At 52.5% G+C, this 17,016-nt stretch overlaps 7 protein-coding genes across 7 annotated transcripts; 3 read left to right on the top strand and 4 right to left on the bottom strand.

Annotated features, from left to right (window-relative positions):
- Positions 1 to 245: 245 nt before the first annotated feature.
- J4E84_010975 (uncharacterized protein) lies at positions 246 to 1,354 on the bottom strand (the record flags this gene model as incomplete). The annotated part of the gene is made up of 3 exons (XM_049393530.1): positions 246 to 347; positions 405 to 886; positions 934 to 1,354. The coding sequence occupies 3 exons, from the start codon at positions 1,352 to 1,354 to the stop codon at positions 246 to 248; spliced, it is 1,005 nt and encodes a 334-aa protein (XP_049238740.1).
- A 930-nt stretch (positions 1,355 to 2,284) lies between these two features.
- Positions 2,285 to 3,467, top strand: J4E84_010974 (uncharacterized protein; the record flags this gene model as incomplete). The annotated part of the gene is made up of 3 exons (XM_049393529.1): positions 2,285 to 2,314; positions 2,397 to 2,829; positions 2,980 to 3,467. The coding sequence occupies 3 exons, from the start codon at positions 2,285 to 2,287 to the stop codon at positions 3,465 to 3,467; spliced, it is 951 nt and encodes a 316-aa protein (XP_049238739.1).
- A 478-nt stretch (positions 3,468 to 3,945) lies between these two features.
- On the bottom strand, positions 3,946 to 6,517 carry J4E84_010973 (uncharacterized protein; the record flags this gene model as incomplete). Its single annotated transcript, XM_049393528.1, has 5 exons — positions 3,946 to 4,583; positions 4,727 to 5,191; positions 5,472 to 5,484; positions 5,569 to 6,472; positions 6,510 to 6,517. 5 exons carry the CDS (start codon positions 6,515 to 6,517, stop codon positions 3,946 to 3,948), a joined length of 2,028 nt encoding a protein of 675 aa, XP_049238738.1.
- An 838-nt stretch (positions 6,518 to 7,355) lies between these two features.
- On the top strand, positions 7,356 to 9,836 carry J4E84_010972 (uncharacterized protein; the record flags this gene model as incomplete). Its single annotated transcript, XM_049393527.1, has 4 exons — positions 7,356 to 7,490; positions 7,663 to 8,215; positions 8,986 to 9,136; positions 9,188 to 9,836. The coding sequence occupies 4 exons, from the start codon at positions 7,356 to 7,358 to the stop codon at positions 9,834 to 9,836; spliced, it is 1,488 nt and encodes a 495-aa protein (XP_049238737.1).
- A 736-nt stretch (positions 9,837 to 10,572) lies between these two features.
- J4E84_010971 (uncharacterized protein) lies at positions 10,573 to 11,509 on the bottom strand (the record flags this gene model as incomplete). The annotated part of the gene is made up of 4 exons (XM_049393526.1): positions 10,573 to 10,668; positions 10,724 to 10,773; positions 10,829 to 11,314; positions 11,371 to 11,509. 4 exons carry the CDS (start codon positions 11,507 to 11,509, stop codon positions 10,573 to 10,575), a joined length of 771 nt encoding a protein of 256 aa, XP_049238736.1.
- A 958-nt stretch (positions 11,510 to 12,467) lies between these two features.
- Positions 12,468 to 14,618, top strand: J4E84_010970 (uncharacterized protein; the record flags this gene model as incomplete). The annotated part of the gene is made up of 1 exon (XM_049393525.1): positions 12,468 to 14,618. The coding sequence occupies one exon, from the start codon at positions 12,468 to 12,470 to the stop codon at positions 14,616 to 14,618; it is 2,151 nt and encodes a 716-aa protein (XP_049238735.1).
- A 338-nt stretch (positions 14,619 to 14,956) lies between these two features.
- Positions 14,957 to 16,631, bottom strand: J4E84_010969 (uncharacterized protein; the record flags this gene model as incomplete). Its single annotated transcript, XM_049393524.1, has 3 exons — positions 14,957 to 15,529; positions 15,704 to 16,364; positions 16,429 to 16,631. 3 exons carry the CDS (start codon positions 16,629 to 16,631, stop codon positions 14,957 to 14,959), a joined length of 1,437 nt encoding a protein of 478 aa, XP_049238734.1.
- Between the last annotated feature and the right edge of the window lie 385 nt (positions 16,632 to 17,016).

The following is a 17,016-nucleotide window of genomic DNA, read 5'->3' as shown; positions in this document are numbered from 1 at the left end:
GCAATCCATATGCCGAGCCAAGTCACCGGCTCCGACGCTGCCTCCTATATCCCTTAAGCCGACATGCGGCCTGGCATAGAGCGTGTCGGGACTATGTAAACGGCAATACACGAAGCTTCTTGGTTATAGTCATGTCAAGTTCGCTTCATGCAGAAGAATAGTTGTAGGCTGATTTTCATCATTTCTTCATTACCAAACTGAGTACAGATGTTTCCAATTCGTGGACCGATCGTCCAGACGATCAATCACAAGTTTGCCTTGCCCTTCTGTTCGGGTACTTGCGTCAACAGCTTGTCACTCTGGATAGCCGACTTCAAGTTATCCAAGACTAATATCTCCATGTCGCGCTGGAAGCCGTCAGTTGTAATTCAGAGTCAACAAGATGCGTGGACAGCGTCACTTACCTGTGTTTCGTATGTGCCGGTTCCAACATGAGGCAGCAACACCGCCCTCTCGCATTCCAGTAGTCCCGGGTGGATCTTCGGCTCCTCCTCAAACACGTCCAGTCCACATGTCCAGACCTTGCCGCTCTTCAGCGCGTCCACCAGAGCGGCTTCATCGATCAATGCACCTCGTGCAGTGTTGACGATTATCACCCCGTCCTTCATTGTGTTGAACTGCTCCTTGCCAATGATGTGCGTAGTCGACGGGTTGAGTGCCAAGTTCAAACTGAGCACATCGGATGTCTTGAGCAGTTCCTCGAAGCTGACGTACTTTGCTCCGTTCTCCTCGTTGGCTGGTAGTTGATTGCGGTTGTGGTATTGTATCTTCATGCCGAATGCCTTTGCGCGATGTGCGACTGCCGAACCGATGCCACCCATGCCTAGGATACCGAGTGTCTTGTTCTTGGGGTCGTGACCGAGGGAGAAGTTACCGCGCCATTTGCCTGTGCAATGTGTCAGTAACCATTTAACAACAGTTGGATATACTAACCGTTGTTGACTGCCATGTATGCTTGCTTGATATTTCGCAGCGCGCCTAGCATGAGCCATATGGCAACATCTGCAGTCGCGTCGTTGACCGCTATCGGCGTGCTCGAAACCGATATTCCCCTCTTTGTGCATGCTGCGACATCGATGTTGTTGTATCCCGCTCCGTTGTGGCAAACATACTTCAGGCTCTTGGGTAGAGCGTCGAGCAGTTCCGCGTTGAAATCTCCGGTAATAGGATTCGAGTCGTTGCTTCGGTAGAGAGCATAGATGCCGTCAAATTCACCGCTCTTGCACTTTGAGAGGAAGTCTTCTCGGTTACCATCGGGGTACTCGTGCAGCTTCGATGCCACCTGCGAACATGCCTGCCATTCTTTTTGGGCGTGTGACAGCTTGCCGATAAGAAGTGCTGCTCGTTGCGACATGGCGGATATGTGGTTTGTGAAGGTGAGGAAAGGGTAATTGGGTACTCTGGTAGAATGGAGGGGTTGAGAGGAAAGAGTTGCCGGTTAATGTTATCTTGAGCGCAGCGGCATTTGGTAACCTTTTATTACGTGCTGCCCAGATCCACCAACGGCGCTGCTCAAAGCGGCCTATCTCGGACCGAACTTGTTTGATTGGAACATCGAGCGTGGTAATTTACTCCGCTCAATTGAAAGCATGACAGTTTGCTATCCTCACTATTGTGTTGCTACAATCATCTGTGTATTGAGATGATGCAACCCCACCATCACGGCCTCGGCTGCCCCGCCATCGTCACTTCCCAAAGCATATGCAGCGATGATAACATCCGACAGCAGGAACAAGTATCTGCCCAAACCTTGACACAGCAGGAATGCTTCTATTTACTATTATCCTCCTTGCCTCAATTACGCGTCTGCTTCGCGTTGAATGATGACATGAGTGTAGAGCGCGCTCGGCATTTGATCTTGCCAGCTTCTTCGAGTTCAAACGCCGACGAAACACGTGAGCGATCTAGCCTCTTTCGCTGCACCAACACTGAACGAGTTAAGCGTCGTCTTGACAGATCGGTGGTCTCTCATCTCCCGAGCCGAAGGATGCAGCTTCCAGACCCAAGCCGAACGCCTTCCAACATCAGGCAACTACAAGGCAAACATGCAAATGGCTGCCTACATCAGCCTGAACCCTAACGAACCTCAGAATCGGACGAGATGAGCGAAATGATGCATCCGTGGCATCTATTTCGGAAACTTTGGTGACTGTTGGGCGAGCACTTCACATTGCATGATGTATAAGATCATGTAGTCTCATGAAAACGTATCGCAAGTCGTTATTGAGAACCAGCTCTCCAAATCTTACTCCCTGTACACTCATCGCAAAAAAAAGCATCAAACATGGAACTCAAGACAATTGCAATCCTCGGTGTCTGTCTCCCCTCCCATTCATATTACGCGCCAACTCATTGAAGCTGTTTTACATCACACAACATTAACACATGTATGCCAGCCAGGAGGAAATGTCGGAAACGCCATCATAACCGAACTCCTCAAAGACGGACCCCGATTCACCATAACAGGCATCACGCGCTCGACATCAACCTACAAACCACCTCCTCCCATCACCCATCGCACTGTCGACTACACGTCCTTCTCGTCGCTCCAAGACGCGTTCCGGAACCAAGACGCAGTAGTAAACTGCATCACAGGCGGAGCCACGCATTACGAGCCATCCAAACTCATCATCGACGCCGCGGTCGCTGCAGGCGTCAAGCTCTTCTTCGCCAACGAATTCGTCGGAGAGATCACCCACGAGGCGTTCAGAAGGTTACCGGAAGCTTTTGTTGGCGGTAAATGTAGGATCAGGGAGTATCTGGAGGGATTGGGGAAGGAGGGGAAGATGGCGTGGACGAGTTTGAACGGCGGGCCGTTCTTCGATATGTGTATGTTGGTTTCTAACTACTTGTCATTGTCTCTGGAAGGGTGATACTAACTTCTATTTGATAGGGTTGATGAAAGGTCCAGCAGGCTTTGGTAATCTTCTCCCTATCAATTCCAAACCATCACTATCTCACTAACATGTGCCCTACCAGACATACCCAACCGCCACGCCCGCATCTACGGCTCTGGTAACCAACCCTTACATTGGACCCCGCTACCCACAATGGGCCTCGCAGCAAGAAACATGCTCCGCAACCCCAACGCCATTCCCAACCGCCCCATTCTCCTCGACCCCATTTCCCCTCCCTCTACCGTCACGCAAAGCACGCTGTTGCGCACCCTTGAAAAGCTCCTCGACACGACCTTCACCGTCTCGCACGTCGACGTGGACAAGATCCACCGAAACGCTTTGATCGTGTTGGAGAAGTGGAAGGCAGGCGGTGAGCCGGAGGAAGGGAAAGCGCAGATGGGTAAAGCGATGAAGGGGTTGGGCGTGTGTAATCAGTTCTACGAGGGTGATGATGACGGTCGTGCGGAGGACTTGGAGCGAACTGTTGACAATGAGCTCGTTGGTGTGAAAACCATGCACTTGGAGGATGCGGTGAGGGATGCGCTGGAACGATATGGGATAGACTGTTAGGTTGTTCAGGGTATGTACAATGTGGAAGCGTGTGAGCTCTAAACCGCCCATCGTTACCAATTTATTGTGCAAGCTCGTGTTGTCACTACCAAACTTATATATGCGGTTGCAAAGCATCGCCTTGGCATTGCGCATTTTTACTACTCTACTGGAATAAATTTCAAGGAAAAAGAAAGGCAACAAGTCTCCTGAGACCTTCATTGTGAGCTATGGCACTTGTGCTGAGGAAGGAAACAGCCCCAACATCGTGACACAGTCTATGGTTGCGCGCGTAAAGGTAAGCCTGATACAGTAGTATACACAGCATTTGTGTAGTAGGCTACGTGCTTTTTGGTGTTGTACAAGGAGAATACAGTTGCTGATTGCTCAGACATGGCGCTGTATCTATCTCTCTCTATTTTGTCCTGAACGAGGGTACCCAAAGGCGCGATGTTCATATCTCTTCCATCCACAGTGCTGGCGAGTGTACGCGACACACCTAGCCACCACCAGGATCATACCCTTCGTAGCCTTGATAACCTTGACCCCCTGGGTACCCGCTTTGATCCTGACCCTGACCTGGCGGTTGATCTGGATCCAGAAAAGCCGCCGGGTCCCATTCCCACTGATCGAAAGTCGACTCGTAGGGGTTCCCATAGAACAGACTCAGTGGCTGACCAAAGTCCGTCAGCCCTGCAGTGGGATCGTTCAGATAATCACCCCCGGAAGCGTCGTAGAGATAGAAGTTGCCTGTATTGGACTGCGAATAGATGTTGCTATTGGATGGGTTAGCACTTGGCCATGCAACATCTGACTGTTGCAACGTGAGAGGTTGACTGTACGGCTGATATGGCTGCTGTGAGTCAAAGGCCATATTTTCTACATCCTGTTGCTTTTGGTGCTGATCCGTCGCTTGTAGCTGAGGTAGTTGCCGACGGGCCGCTTCTTCTTTGGTCTGCTTATTCATGACTCTGGCGACAACATTGTATGCGTTCTCGCTAACTGCGTCGACGGGTTTCATCGAATTCAACCATCGTATGAGCTTATCAACGCAGGTTTTAACGTGCGACTTTTCGACCGTCAAGTGTATGCCGTCCAATGACAACTCAAGAAGCAAGACTGTAAGGGCTTGCATGACTACGAGGGTGGTTAGTTAGGCCCCATGTTGCAATGTGTAAGGTACTTACTTATATGAACAGCACACCACCACGGGCCGTGACTGTAAAACCATGTAGGATTGGGAGGATCTGGCAACATGGAAGTGAGATCTAGAGCTGCACCTATGCAGGCCTCAGCAGACTTCTGGTTGAATCGAGTCGACTGTTCGCTCTGGCCCTTGATGCGTAAGTCTAGCCGGCATAGGCAGGGCCGTGTAATGCAAATTTTGGCGTTGTGATAGTAGATGTAGAGCAGCACCTGCTCTCGGCTCAGGTTGCTCTCTGAAGTAGCAGCGGTCGCTGTTGCTGGACCCCGAACCAAGGAGTGCAAGGCCCAGGCTTCTAATTCGTCAGACAAGGAAGCAATCTCTTTTTGGGCAGCCTTCCAGGACTTGGCAGACTTTTGTGCGGAATACAAGCCAGATAGGATCTTGTCCATGAGGATATCGATCCTAACGTAGGCTACGTCAAACGGATCTACGCTGGTTTTGATCATAGACTCGCCGGCAGAAGACTCAGATGCCTGTCTCGTTACAGCTGATGTGGTGGTTTCACGAGACGACGAATCCAGTTCCGTACCCTTCGCGCCTGGTGGCGGTACAGTACAGTCAATGGCGCTCACAGTACGTGGGCGTCCAGTTATGCAAGTAAGAACACATTCAATGGAGTACAGTGACCACCAAATCTGGGCTAGGGCCTTCTTTCTCTTGGGAGACATGGAAGGGTCTTCGTGTCTGAGGTGCAAGCCTGCGGCTTGTGCGTGTCGAAGAGCGATGCCAATCATGTACCAAGCTCTGTAAAGTCCTTGTTAGTATACTTGCATGCTACAGAGGCGAACGTGCCTTCGTTCATCCGAGGTACGACTTACCTGCTGACATGACCTATTGTCAAGTAGTAAAAAGAGAGAAGCCCAAATGCCTAGACACGGGTCAAAAGCTGTTGGGGCCAAATTGAATGCAGCTTACCTGAATTAGCGCTTGGTCTGGCTGCGCAACTAGAGTATCAATGCTTTGAAGCTGCAAAAGATGGACTGCTCTCCACATGTACACTAGGTGATCACGGTCGTCGGCTCGCCATTCAGCGCCGGTGAGATGAGAATAGCGTGCGCCAATAGCGAATACGAGGTTCATGACAGCTTTCCACTTTGGACAGACGACCAGCGTAGGACTGCCCTGATCCTTGGCAAAGTAGGATTTCAGCTGAGCTTCGAACATGTCACCTAGAATAGGAAATGGGCTGTGAACGAATGCTTTGTAGTAGTCGAACAGCCTCTCGGCCGACTCAGCAGAGGGTATGACGTGTGGATCACCAACATCGACGTCGATGTTGGACTTGTCAAGGTAAAAGTAGTAGCCAGAAAACTTGTCATGGTGCGGAGAAGGGCGAGTATGGCTCTGTTGCTGACGCCCGTGAAGCGCTTCAGCACGCTGGTTAAAGGCGTCGCCGTCGACGCCCGGTGGCCCGTAAGGCATGTTGGCAGGTTCGCCCTCGGGCTGTTCGATCTTGGTTTCCAGGGCTCTGAGCCACTGAACGTGCGAATTGTGACCCATGTAGCCCGTGTTGTCTGCCTCATCCGTATTGAGAATGTCCTCTTGGACGAAGTCTAGATCTTCGTTGGAGCCGACTGAAGCTGAGACGTGAGCTTCTCCGCCATCTACAGAGGTGGCGCTCAAAGCATCGTCATTGGGGGAAGGCGACGAAGCTCTTCTTGCGCGCTTGCCATGAGAGAGAGCAGGTGTTGGTGGAGGCGGCGGCGTGTCGTCTTCGAAAGATGCCAAGGTATCCTCAACTCTCTTCTTGCTCTCATCGTCAAGCTGGCTGCTCACTTCAATCAAGAGTGCAGTCAAGGCGTGCGATTTGCGTTGAGCTCTTTTGATAGTCAGACGGGGATGTGGAGCAGATGAACAAAGACATGAACAGACCCTTTGAGGCGGTCCTTGCGCTCCAGGTCGTAGTGACAATCATTGTCCTGCCGTTGACAGTTGATACATTGCGGACGGTGGCCAGAGCATTTGATCTCTGGGGCTAGTCAGCAAGCCGAAGTTGTGCGATCTGGACATGAGGAAGGGCCCACTTCGTTTACGGCACTGCGTGCACTAGAAGCGGACGTCAGCACCGGCCCAATCGTACAAGAGAGTTTACTCACAGCCTTGCTCACTACTTCGGTGCGGACCCGAGGAGTTCTTGTGGCAGGCGGCATCTGGTATCCATGGCCAGGAATTCTTGGTATGGCCACCTTTGCCTCCCTGGAGCTGGAGCCCTCGGGCGGGTAGCGGCCGTTATCCATTCACTCGGACGTGACTACCTGCAAGTGCTGGGAGAAAGGGCGAAACACGTGCGCAGAGGCGGAGGTAGAGGGAAAGACTGAGGCGGAGACAGCGGTCCGCTTAGATGTCGTAGCGTGGAGTCACGAGTGCAGTCCTTATCGGAGTAGCAGCTGCGTCGTGGTGACGGAACGGGGGAGCATTCCGGCAGACAACCTTTACGCGTTGACCATTATAAGCCAGAATCGGGTAGTTTTCGAGACGAGGAGGGCGCCTATTAGAGGAAGGCGCTTTGTGCCGTGGCCAATGGGCGTCGAGGCGGGCGACGTCATGTTGTGTACGAGCAGGCAGGCACGTACGTAGGCGAGGAGAGGTATCGAGGTCCTTGAGCGCTGCACCACCCACGTGCAGTATAATAGCAATATTCAAGACGGCGCGGCCACGACCCGAATCGCGAATACGCCTGACAGGTGAGCCAGCTACTGCCCATGGACGAGAACCTGCCTCCAGCCCGCTCGCAGCTCACCCAGCGCGCGGCGTTATCTCGGGCGCGGCCTGCGTTGAGTCTGCAGCGGATTGTGGGCGCAGGAGCATGTGAAGCTTGTCGCGGCCGCATCACCAAGGTAAGTCGGCGGCCGTGCGCGAGCTAAACTCACCCACCTCTGACGCGACCAGTGCTCGACCGAACGTCCCCAGTGCTCAGAGTGCCGGAAGCGGCACACGCCATGCAACTACCTTCAGCCTGCGGTCCGGCCCGTTGCTGCCAGTGCCAGTGCCAGGCGATACCATGGCCAGGTCCAGGTCCACGCACACCATCACCCCCAGCATGCCCTCCTCCGGCACATCTTCGCTCATCTGCGCTCCCAGCCATGGCACGTCGCCCAGGACATCCTCACCCAGCTGCGTCGCGGCACCGACGAGCGCACCCTCCTCCGTTTCCTTGAGTATGGCAGTCTACGTGTCCAGCTCAAGCTGGTTCCAGACACGACATACCAGTTCACCGCTCCCTATCTTGCTGACATGATGCCGCTGTTTGACGGTGCCGACAACCCCTACCTTGCCTCCAGACTGTACAAGGCCCTGTCGAACGAGACTGCCCATCACGGCACCGACATCCAGGAGCAGACTGACAGCGCCATCTACCACGTGCCCTATCCCGGCACCCGCATGTACGATCCACGCATGTCGCCAGACACGCTGAGGCCGTCCAAGTGGACTTCGATAAGCGACGACGACGTCTTCCTCACCCGCCTTCTCGAAGGCTACTTCCTGTACGAGTTCCCATTGTGGCCTTGCTTCCACAAAGATCACTTTCTCGATGACATGACTGCTGGAAGGACTGATTACTGTTCACCACTCCTAGTCAGCGCCATTCTCACCGCAGCCTGTGTAGGTTCCATCTTGGCTTCTCCCACTTGCTTCCTTGTGAGCTGACACGATCAACAGCATGGCTTGAGTACGCTTGAGCAGAGGTCCGAGTTTTGGAACCCCAACACCTATAGCTACCGGTGTATGGCTGAGACCAGACAGCTATGGGAGCTAGAACAGTCACAAGCCGTGTGTAGTCTTCCGTCTGCCCAGGCAGCTACCATCATAGGCCGAATCTACTTCGCCAATGGCATGGACAAAATGGGTTGGACAGTGTGGTCCCACGCTCTAGCGCTTGCGGATAGACTAGACTTATTTGCTAAGACCGCGCAATACAATAACCAGAAGGACCGCATTTCAAGAACCATCACAGCCTGGGGCATCTTCTCTCAGCAAGCGTATGAGCTTACCTGATTTCTCCTTCCCCTCGTCTCCTCTTTCCCTCCCCCTCCTCCTGCCCCTGTCCCCAACGTGGTATGGAGATCGCCTCTGATGTAGGTTCAGGTTCTCTTGCTTTTATCTCATGAAGCCCCCACTGTCTCGACTTCCACCTGAGGACGGCTTGCCCGAGTACCAAGACGCACACGAATTCTTCGGTGAGATCTGGGTCAAATACCCTCTTGCAACACATCTGGTACGCCTCCGCCTACCCATCATGATAAACCAAGTTGATAAGCTACTAGACCCCTATCTACCTGGGACAGACATTCCTGTCGCTCATTAAGCTCAGATGCATTATGAATGACATAGCCGGAAAGGCTCTTCCAGAAGACGACGGAGATAACAATCTCGATATTGAGCAGGCCGGTCGTTATCATTCTATGCTGGTTCAATGGTTCCATGATCTTCCAGAGCCGCTACAGCCACAAAATGCTGCTATGCCGACACAGCTTCTGCTACAGTAAGGCTTGACACACCTTCCATGTACAAATGACTAACATCTGGGTCACAGCATGCAGTTCCACAACCTCGTTACTATGACCTTCCAACCGTTCCTGGAAAGAGAAAAGGCCCTCAACTGGCCCAACAATAGTGGCGCGTTCCAAAAGTATACAGGCTTCAGTCCGGCACAACTATATGCTGCCTCGAAAGCGAGTCTTCAGACGCTTCTCCATATGTTCTTCCATCGTCACGGTTTTGAAGCATATTACATATTCCTGCTCCAGGTCCTCGTTCAGCTAGGCTTCGACTCGATCGAGCGTCTACGCACCCCAGAAGCGCAACAAGAGCATTTCCCAGCCATAATGAAAGCTACACGAGCCACACTTATATTGTGCGCCAAGGGCTTGCGCGACCAAGGCCATAACTTCTTCTTATCTGAACTCGTATTCCGCATTTTGCGCGACAAGATGAATCCGGTAGACGTCAAGCTGCTCAAGGACTGGGCGCACATCAAAGACGAAGATGACAGGGAGAAGTCGATGATGGAACACGTCTATGGCGAATACCCTGTCAACGTAGAGTCCATCACCTCGGATCCGACCGAACAACGTCTGAATCGGCTGTTGCAGACTATGGCTGATCTCAAGCTTCCGAACGATACTACTGAGCCAACTCAGCAAGATAGGGCATCGAGGACATGGCGAAGCATCGTTTTTTGAACGCGCCGAGAGATTGGTGGAATTGGAGCAAGGTGGAGGTAACAACAACGCTGGATACAATATAGGATTTATTGGTTACTGTGCAATTCGCTACATCCAGCCTCAATGCTTTGGCTCAAAGCTGTAGTTTCCATCTCCTGCGCATCTTTACGTGTGCTCAGAAACCACAGAGCGCGACCCACTTTGTCTGATGGGTCTTTTTTGCCGGCCACTAGTCCTGACGAAGTACCGTATTCCGGATAAGCTCATCCACGCGAAAAACTCTTACCATGGTGATCGTGATCGTGGATCAAAGGGCTGGTGCTAGCTGCTGGATCGAAGAACTGGATGAATGATATGCAGGTGTCCGCGGCCAGACAGCTACCATTGGCTACGGGTAGTATGCCCTGTGAGCTAGCTTCATCTGTATGTTCGAATCGAGAATTATGCGCGTGTTATCGTAAAGGTACAAGTATCGTCAGGTGAGGTCCTGATTCTTTGATTGAAATCCATGGATGCGACAGGGGCATGCGCTGACTGGTGATGTCACTGCTTGATTCGGCCGGTCTTTCGGAACGACACATGTCTGGGCGCGGGTTGGTGGAACTGGACATTTCAGTAGCGGTACTCTTACACACTCTACCACAGCGCCACATATTCAAGAAACGCTTTTTGGAACTCGAATGAATTTCCTCGGAGTCGTGATGTGCATGTACATCGACTCCCTCTATGGATCTATCGGAGACGCCGACGCTCATCATTGGCTCTTCTTCTTCTGCATCTCCATCTTTCTCTCGCGCTTATCGGCGATCCTCTGGAAAATACTGCCATCATATACGGCGCGAATATCCTCCTTTTTATTGTTAGCATCAACAGCAACTCAAGATAGGTTCCGTCGTATCGCGTACCTTCATCATCCGACCGTCTTCGGGCCAAAGTGTCAAATACGTTGCAGTCCCTTGTTTGATATCAGCATTTTGCCTCTCATACTATCCGAAAGCGATTGTGCTTACACTCAAAGATGAATCCACACATCCCGATAGGATCGTTGATATTTCTCTGCCCCTTCAACACGTTCACCAGATCACCCACGGTCAGATAATCCCGTCCCTCGGCGTACTTGGTGAAAATCTCTTCGAATTTCGACGGTATAAACCGCCCCTCGGTGTCATACGTGCCTGTATCACTACCGTGCCGCGCTCTGTGCACGTTGTTCAGAAAGAGACGGAAGTAGGGGTCCGGGAGCCATCCCGAGCACGTGGGATATGAGAAGTTGATGTGGATGACCAGTACGGCGAAGGCGGAGAAGAAGAGTCCGCAGCCTAAGCGGTAGAAGCCGACAAAGGTGTCTTGCGGCCAGAGAATACCATCGTGGTCGCGGTCAAAGAAGTCGCAGTGTTGTTGCAGCACGGTTTGATGTGAGTGCTTCTTTGCCCAGTCGTCTTGCGTGCTGCCTTGAGGTGTCTCCTCCGACGGAGCGAGGTTTGCACGTGCGACCGCTATGGAGGGTTAGCAGACGACGTAGTAGTAGTAGCGTGCGCGCCGTGGTACGTACCTGCGTGTGGTAGGTTTGACTTCTTCCCTTGAATGTATGGTTTCCTCTCGTGGGTAATGGGTACATTGTCAATCGCGTAGACTGGTACGTCTCCACCAGACTCCGCATGTCCATTAGTTCCTTCCATCTTTGCGATCATGATTACGGTAACAGTATGTATGGGAATTAGAGGAGGTTACACACGACAAAATACAGCTCGATTAAAAGCAACGCCCTAGGTATTCGCCCTGCTGTAGTCGCGAGGCTTGAGCCGCATGTTCCTATTGGATCAAGGGCTCACCATGACGTCAACGACTATGTCAACAGCCTTGGTATGGCAGTGCAGCAACTCAAAAGAGTTTCATGGATTTGTTTGCCACGTCTGAAACGGTCGCATCGTTTCCGTATTGTCACTGTGATTGCAGTGTGGCGTGCGTGTGCTTGCACGCTGCACATTGATTTGCGGCTGATGTCTTTCGAAATGTGGCGCCGCGGCCAATCACCGAAATGTGACCCTGCTGTGCAACACGCCATGGCTTGATCTTCAGGTACGCGCAAGAATTAGATCATCCGCGATATATTGCCTGTTCATATACGTCTGCCGTCTACGTGATGCATCATCTTGGACAGTTAAGGCAGTGCATTTGCACAATCATATCATCCCAACTGTTCGAATTTGGCAGCTACAGTTAACGCCCGCTCCTTTAAAAGCTGTGTGCTCACTAGGAATTGCATGACGCTAATGTCATGCTCCAGCGGAAAATCATCAAATGCCATGAGCGTGCCGTGACCTGGACTTGGGCGGTTGATGTTTCATTGTGGACTTGCCTTCGATTGCGACATCGTAGTCCCATATCCAGTGGTAGCACGCATAGCTGTCGTGAGATTGATTGATGGTTGCAGACGTGGTGTTGATCGAACAGCGAATCCGATCTGGCTAGCGCGATCTCGGGGATGAATGACGCGCATGCACGGGACCGCGGGAACACGCGCCTTCCAGATGTCGCGTCTACATCGCATTCTCCAGTTCCACTACGCAACTCGGCTAGTACCCTCCCAGACTCTATCGCGCCCTCCTCGAACGTGACCCCAATCTCTGATATGAGCCGTCACTCGGCATGTCGTCACCATCGCCGGAGTTTCATTCGTCGCAGTTCTCCATCACCTCTCCGCGTCGCATCCCCAAGTCAAAGTTCACGTATAAACAGCTACACCAGCTTAAGACGTACAGCCCGCAGACGCCCCTCCGTGTGATCGCACACGTCGATCTCGATGCCTTCTACGCGCAGTGCGAAACCGTCCGCCTCGGCATCGACCCCTCCAAACCGCTCGCCGTACAACAATGGCAGGGCCTGATAGCGATCAACTACCCCGCGCGCGCATTCGGACTCAGCCGACACGTCACCTCGACTGAAGCGTTGAAGCAATGCCCGGATCTTATACTACAACATGTTGCGACGTGGAAGGAGGGAGACGAGACATGGGCATATCATGAGAACAGCTTCAAGGAAATGGCGACGCATAAAGTCAGCCTGGACCCATATCGCATGGAGTGCCGCAAGATCCTGAAATGCATCAAGGAGACTCTGCCCGAGAAAGAACAACGTGTCGAGAAGGCGAGTATCGACGAGGTTTTCATGGACCTGAGCGCGCAGGTGCATACCATATTGCTGGAGAGATACCCCGAATTGAGAGGCCCCGCGCCGTACGACGACCCGACGGAGCCACTGCCGAAGGTGCCTACAACCGTGTTGGACTGGGCGGCCGATGCGCTCGTCGAAACAGGCGAGGAAGATGGAGAAGACAGAGATCCAGACTGGGACGATGTGTGTATGGTCATCGCATCCGAGATTGTACGAGATGTGAGGAGACATATCAAGGATACGTTGGGCTACACATGCTCCGGGGGCGTTGCAAGGAACAAGATGCTATCGAAACTAGGATCAGGATACAAGAAACCAAATCAACAAACCGTTATACGGAATCGCGCTGTCAAGCACTTTCTCTCCGACATGAAGTTTACCAAGATTCGCATGCTGGGAGGCAAACTGGGGGACGAAGTAGTGGCAATGTTCGGAACAGACAAAGTGAAGGACCTTGTGGAACAGCCATTGGATCAATTGAAGAAGCTGGGTGATGACACCGGCAGCTGGATATACTCCATCATCAGAGGCGAAGACAGCAGCGAGGTCAACCCGCGCACGCAGATCAAGAGCATGCTTTCGGCCAAATCCTTTAGACCAGCCATCAACTCGTTCGAGCAGGGTGTACGGTGGCTACGCATCTTCGTGGCGGACATATTCTCACGGTGCGTGGAAGAGGGTGTGCTGGAGAACAAGAGAAGGCCCAAGAGCATCAACTTGCATCATCGTCAAGGTGCACAAACACGGAGTCGACAAGCACCGATACCCCAGGGCAAACCACTGTCAGAAACCATCTTGTTCGATCTTGCCAAGAATCTTCTGGCCCAAGTCGTCGTCGATGGGAGAGCGTGGCCTTGCTCCAATCTTTCTCTGAGCGTCGGGGGTTTCGAAGACGGCATCACGAACAATAAAGGTATTGGTGGCTTCCTCGTTCGAGGCGAAGAAGCAAAGGCCATGATGTCAAGTGGCAGAGCTACCATCGGTGGAGGCGAGCCACCCGCGAAGCGGAGAAGGACAAAAGGCAACATTGCTAATTTCTTCGGCCCGAGAGATGAGAAGAAAAGCGACTTCGATGCTGCAAGAGCTGTGTTGTGGAAAGCACATAGCGAATCTACAAGGGACGAGAGTGGAGACGAGGCGGAAGCAACTGGGGAGGATCTCGATCCCTTCCAAGCACAACAAGACGATGATGTACAGCGACCATCGACACCACCATTAGACCGTCACAGTTCAGACATGGACGTGTATCCCCCAGATACACCTCCCTCGGCCCAACCCCAGCCCGCGTCACATTCACCACCACAACAGCATCACGACCCAGTAACACCTGTTCCTCGTGCTAGACCCTCCGTACCGCAAAGACCTGTAGAGACTTACTTTTGCTCACGTTGTAACCTCCATCTCCCACCAGGCGAAAAAGCCGAACACGAAGACTACCACTTTGCCCTCGATCTATCGAAGGAAATGCGGCAGGAAGAGAGGAATCCCACACCGGCCCCTGCAAAAAAAGGTGCTGGCGGTTCGAAACCTTCTAGAGGGCGGGGACGGCCACCGGGAAACGGTGCTGGGAGAGGAGACGGGGTAGAGAAAGGGCAGGCCAAGTTGTTCTTTGGAAGAGGGAGTTGATCATATTAAGTGTTACGACGAGTCAATGTTTGAATGAAGTCACGTTGTTTGGAAGTGAACGCTTTCTTCTTGAGCCCCGGATGCATTCGTGATAAAGATGCGCTTATTCGCTTTGCCTCTGCGATAGTCCACGCTGCCAAAACTGATGATGTAGTCTGACGTTTACGATTCTTCACTTCACCACACGACGTCAAAGTCCAGCTGAACTCGCGGCACCTCCTCGCTCCCCTCTGGCATCCTATAGGTAAAGTTCCAAAACTCAAAGTCGCTGTATCATGTTAGCGAACGCCCACTTTCTTTTCCCCCCTTCTCTCCCCAAGCGACGATCTTCGGGGAACTTACTTTATGACTTCGCCCGCTCCTCCAACAAGCCCATTAAACGTAACCTCAGGCTCCAACCCCACAGACCCGGACACCGCTACGTCAATACCCTCTACATCCGCCCAGCCGCGCACATCCCTCTTCCCATCCCACCCATTTGTGCCGACCAGGAAAGAAAACGCACTCGACGCATTTCCCATTGGGTACTCGAGCATTAGGCTGCCTTCTTCTACAACGACATCTAGCGCCATGGTCTGGGCATACAGACTCATCCAACCCACAGTTCCGTCCTGTCTCTTCCACTGTACGACCGCAGGATTGAATGAGTTCTTGTTGATGGACGGGCCGCCGACGACATTCTCCGAGAAGGACTCCGCGCCGATGGTCAAATTCGGGCTGAGATAGGCGGTTATGTTGCGCGGGTAAGTATCGTAGGGCGGGGAGAAAGCGGAAGTCTTGACGGTATGGGTACCGGGGAAGGAAGAGAGCGACGAGAGAGTGGTGTTGGGGACCAGGGTGTTGTGGTAGGGTGCTAGGATAGCGACCAGGGGCCCAATTGCGAAGTCGTTCTTGTGGCCCATGGCATATGGCTATGTTCGAATTGTTAGCTTTGGCACTCTCTCTCCAGGGATGGCTAGAATCCGTATCGCAGTGCCATATGCATGCTGCTATATCTTAACAAGTGAACACTTGCTAAGACGATGTATACTGCAACACGAGATGTAACTATCCTTGGTGTGCTTTTGAAAGAGAACAGTACATACCTTCTTATTGACAGGCGCCATCTCCTTACCGACAATCGTCCACATATGCAGCGCCAGAATACTCAGATACCGGTTCATGTCAAACCCATACGCGCGATCCCAGGGTCCAGCCACATTCTTCAAGTCCGCATGATATAGCTCACCCAGTACCGACCACGTGTCGCGAATCATCTTCGGTCCATACTCGCCCATTATGCTATCACCTGGCATATACTTTGCCCAAAGTGTGAGCGCGTACAGTGAAACACCAGCGTAAGTTCCAGAGTTGAACTCAGAAAGCGTGTTGTCACGGACAAACAGATCGATGACCTCTTTCGCGTAGGCTTCGCCTGCGGTTGTCATGTTGGAGTCGTTCGCGCGGCGACCAACGTATCCGGAGACAAAGGCCCTCATGATAGAGGGGTTGCTGTAGGCCGGGTAGAGGTTATCATCGTCGACGCCACCAACGCGGTAACTATCTCCAATCGTGGTGTTGAACAGACTCTCCAGTATGTAATCTTGAACATCTTGAGGAAGGAGATGCGGGAATTCTTCTAGCATAACAACAAACGTTGTGCCGACGAAGCCACGCCAATTGGGGTCCCATGAGTTGTATATGACAGCTGGGTACTGCTCCGTACCCACAGTCGGCTCTTCAGGATAGATTTGATAGTCGCCGTACCTTGGATTATGTCAGCAAGATTAGCTAGAGGCATTTGATGGTCATTCTGGACTACCAAACTCACCATTGCTCACTCTCGTTCTTGAACTGCCCTCCAATGACGTTCTTCACGATGCGTACTGCCTGCTCGACATCATCGGCTTCGTTTCGCGCCAACAAGCCAGCTGCATACCAGACGCTCGACCTTGTGTCATGCGTCAGGGCAGCCGCGTCCAAGCTGAACAGATAGCCTCTTTCGTTGTCATAGTACATGTCCATCCAGTCCATCGACTCGTGCAACAAGCCCGTCGCATGCGTTTCCGTATCATTACGCGGGAGTAAATTACGGCCTGCAAACACCTGTTGGACTAGGAGCGTCGAAGCCACCCAGAGCTTTGGGAACGCTATCATGGTGTATGTCGTGGAGAGCTAAAGGTAGAAGGTTTGCAACCCAACATGGCGGCGCCCATGATGTAGCTGTTGTGACGACGGGCCAAGCTCGACATTGCGGGAGTATCTCCGCTATCGCTGGTGGATGCCGAGGGGTTCGGCATATGCTACTGCGAGATAACGGTGTCTTCGGCCTTGATGTTCTATCGCGGTAGTGTTAGGCTCGGATAATTGTTTGGCCCGGGAGAATCTGCGGACTTGGAGACCGACGTGGAAAGCGGCA

This window comes from Alternaria hordeiaustralica (genome assembly GCF_023758085.1).
Source record: "Alternaria hordeiaustralica strain BMP 2776 chromosome Unknown scaffold_51, whole genome shotgun sequence".
Taxonomy (NCBI): Eukaryota; Fungi; Ascomycota; class Dothideomycetes; order Pleosporales; family Pleosporaceae; genus Alternaria; species Alternaria hordeiaustralica.
The sequence above is the reverse complement of the archived record's forward strand: the minus strand, read 5'-3'. Positions and strand labels throughout refer to the sequence as shown.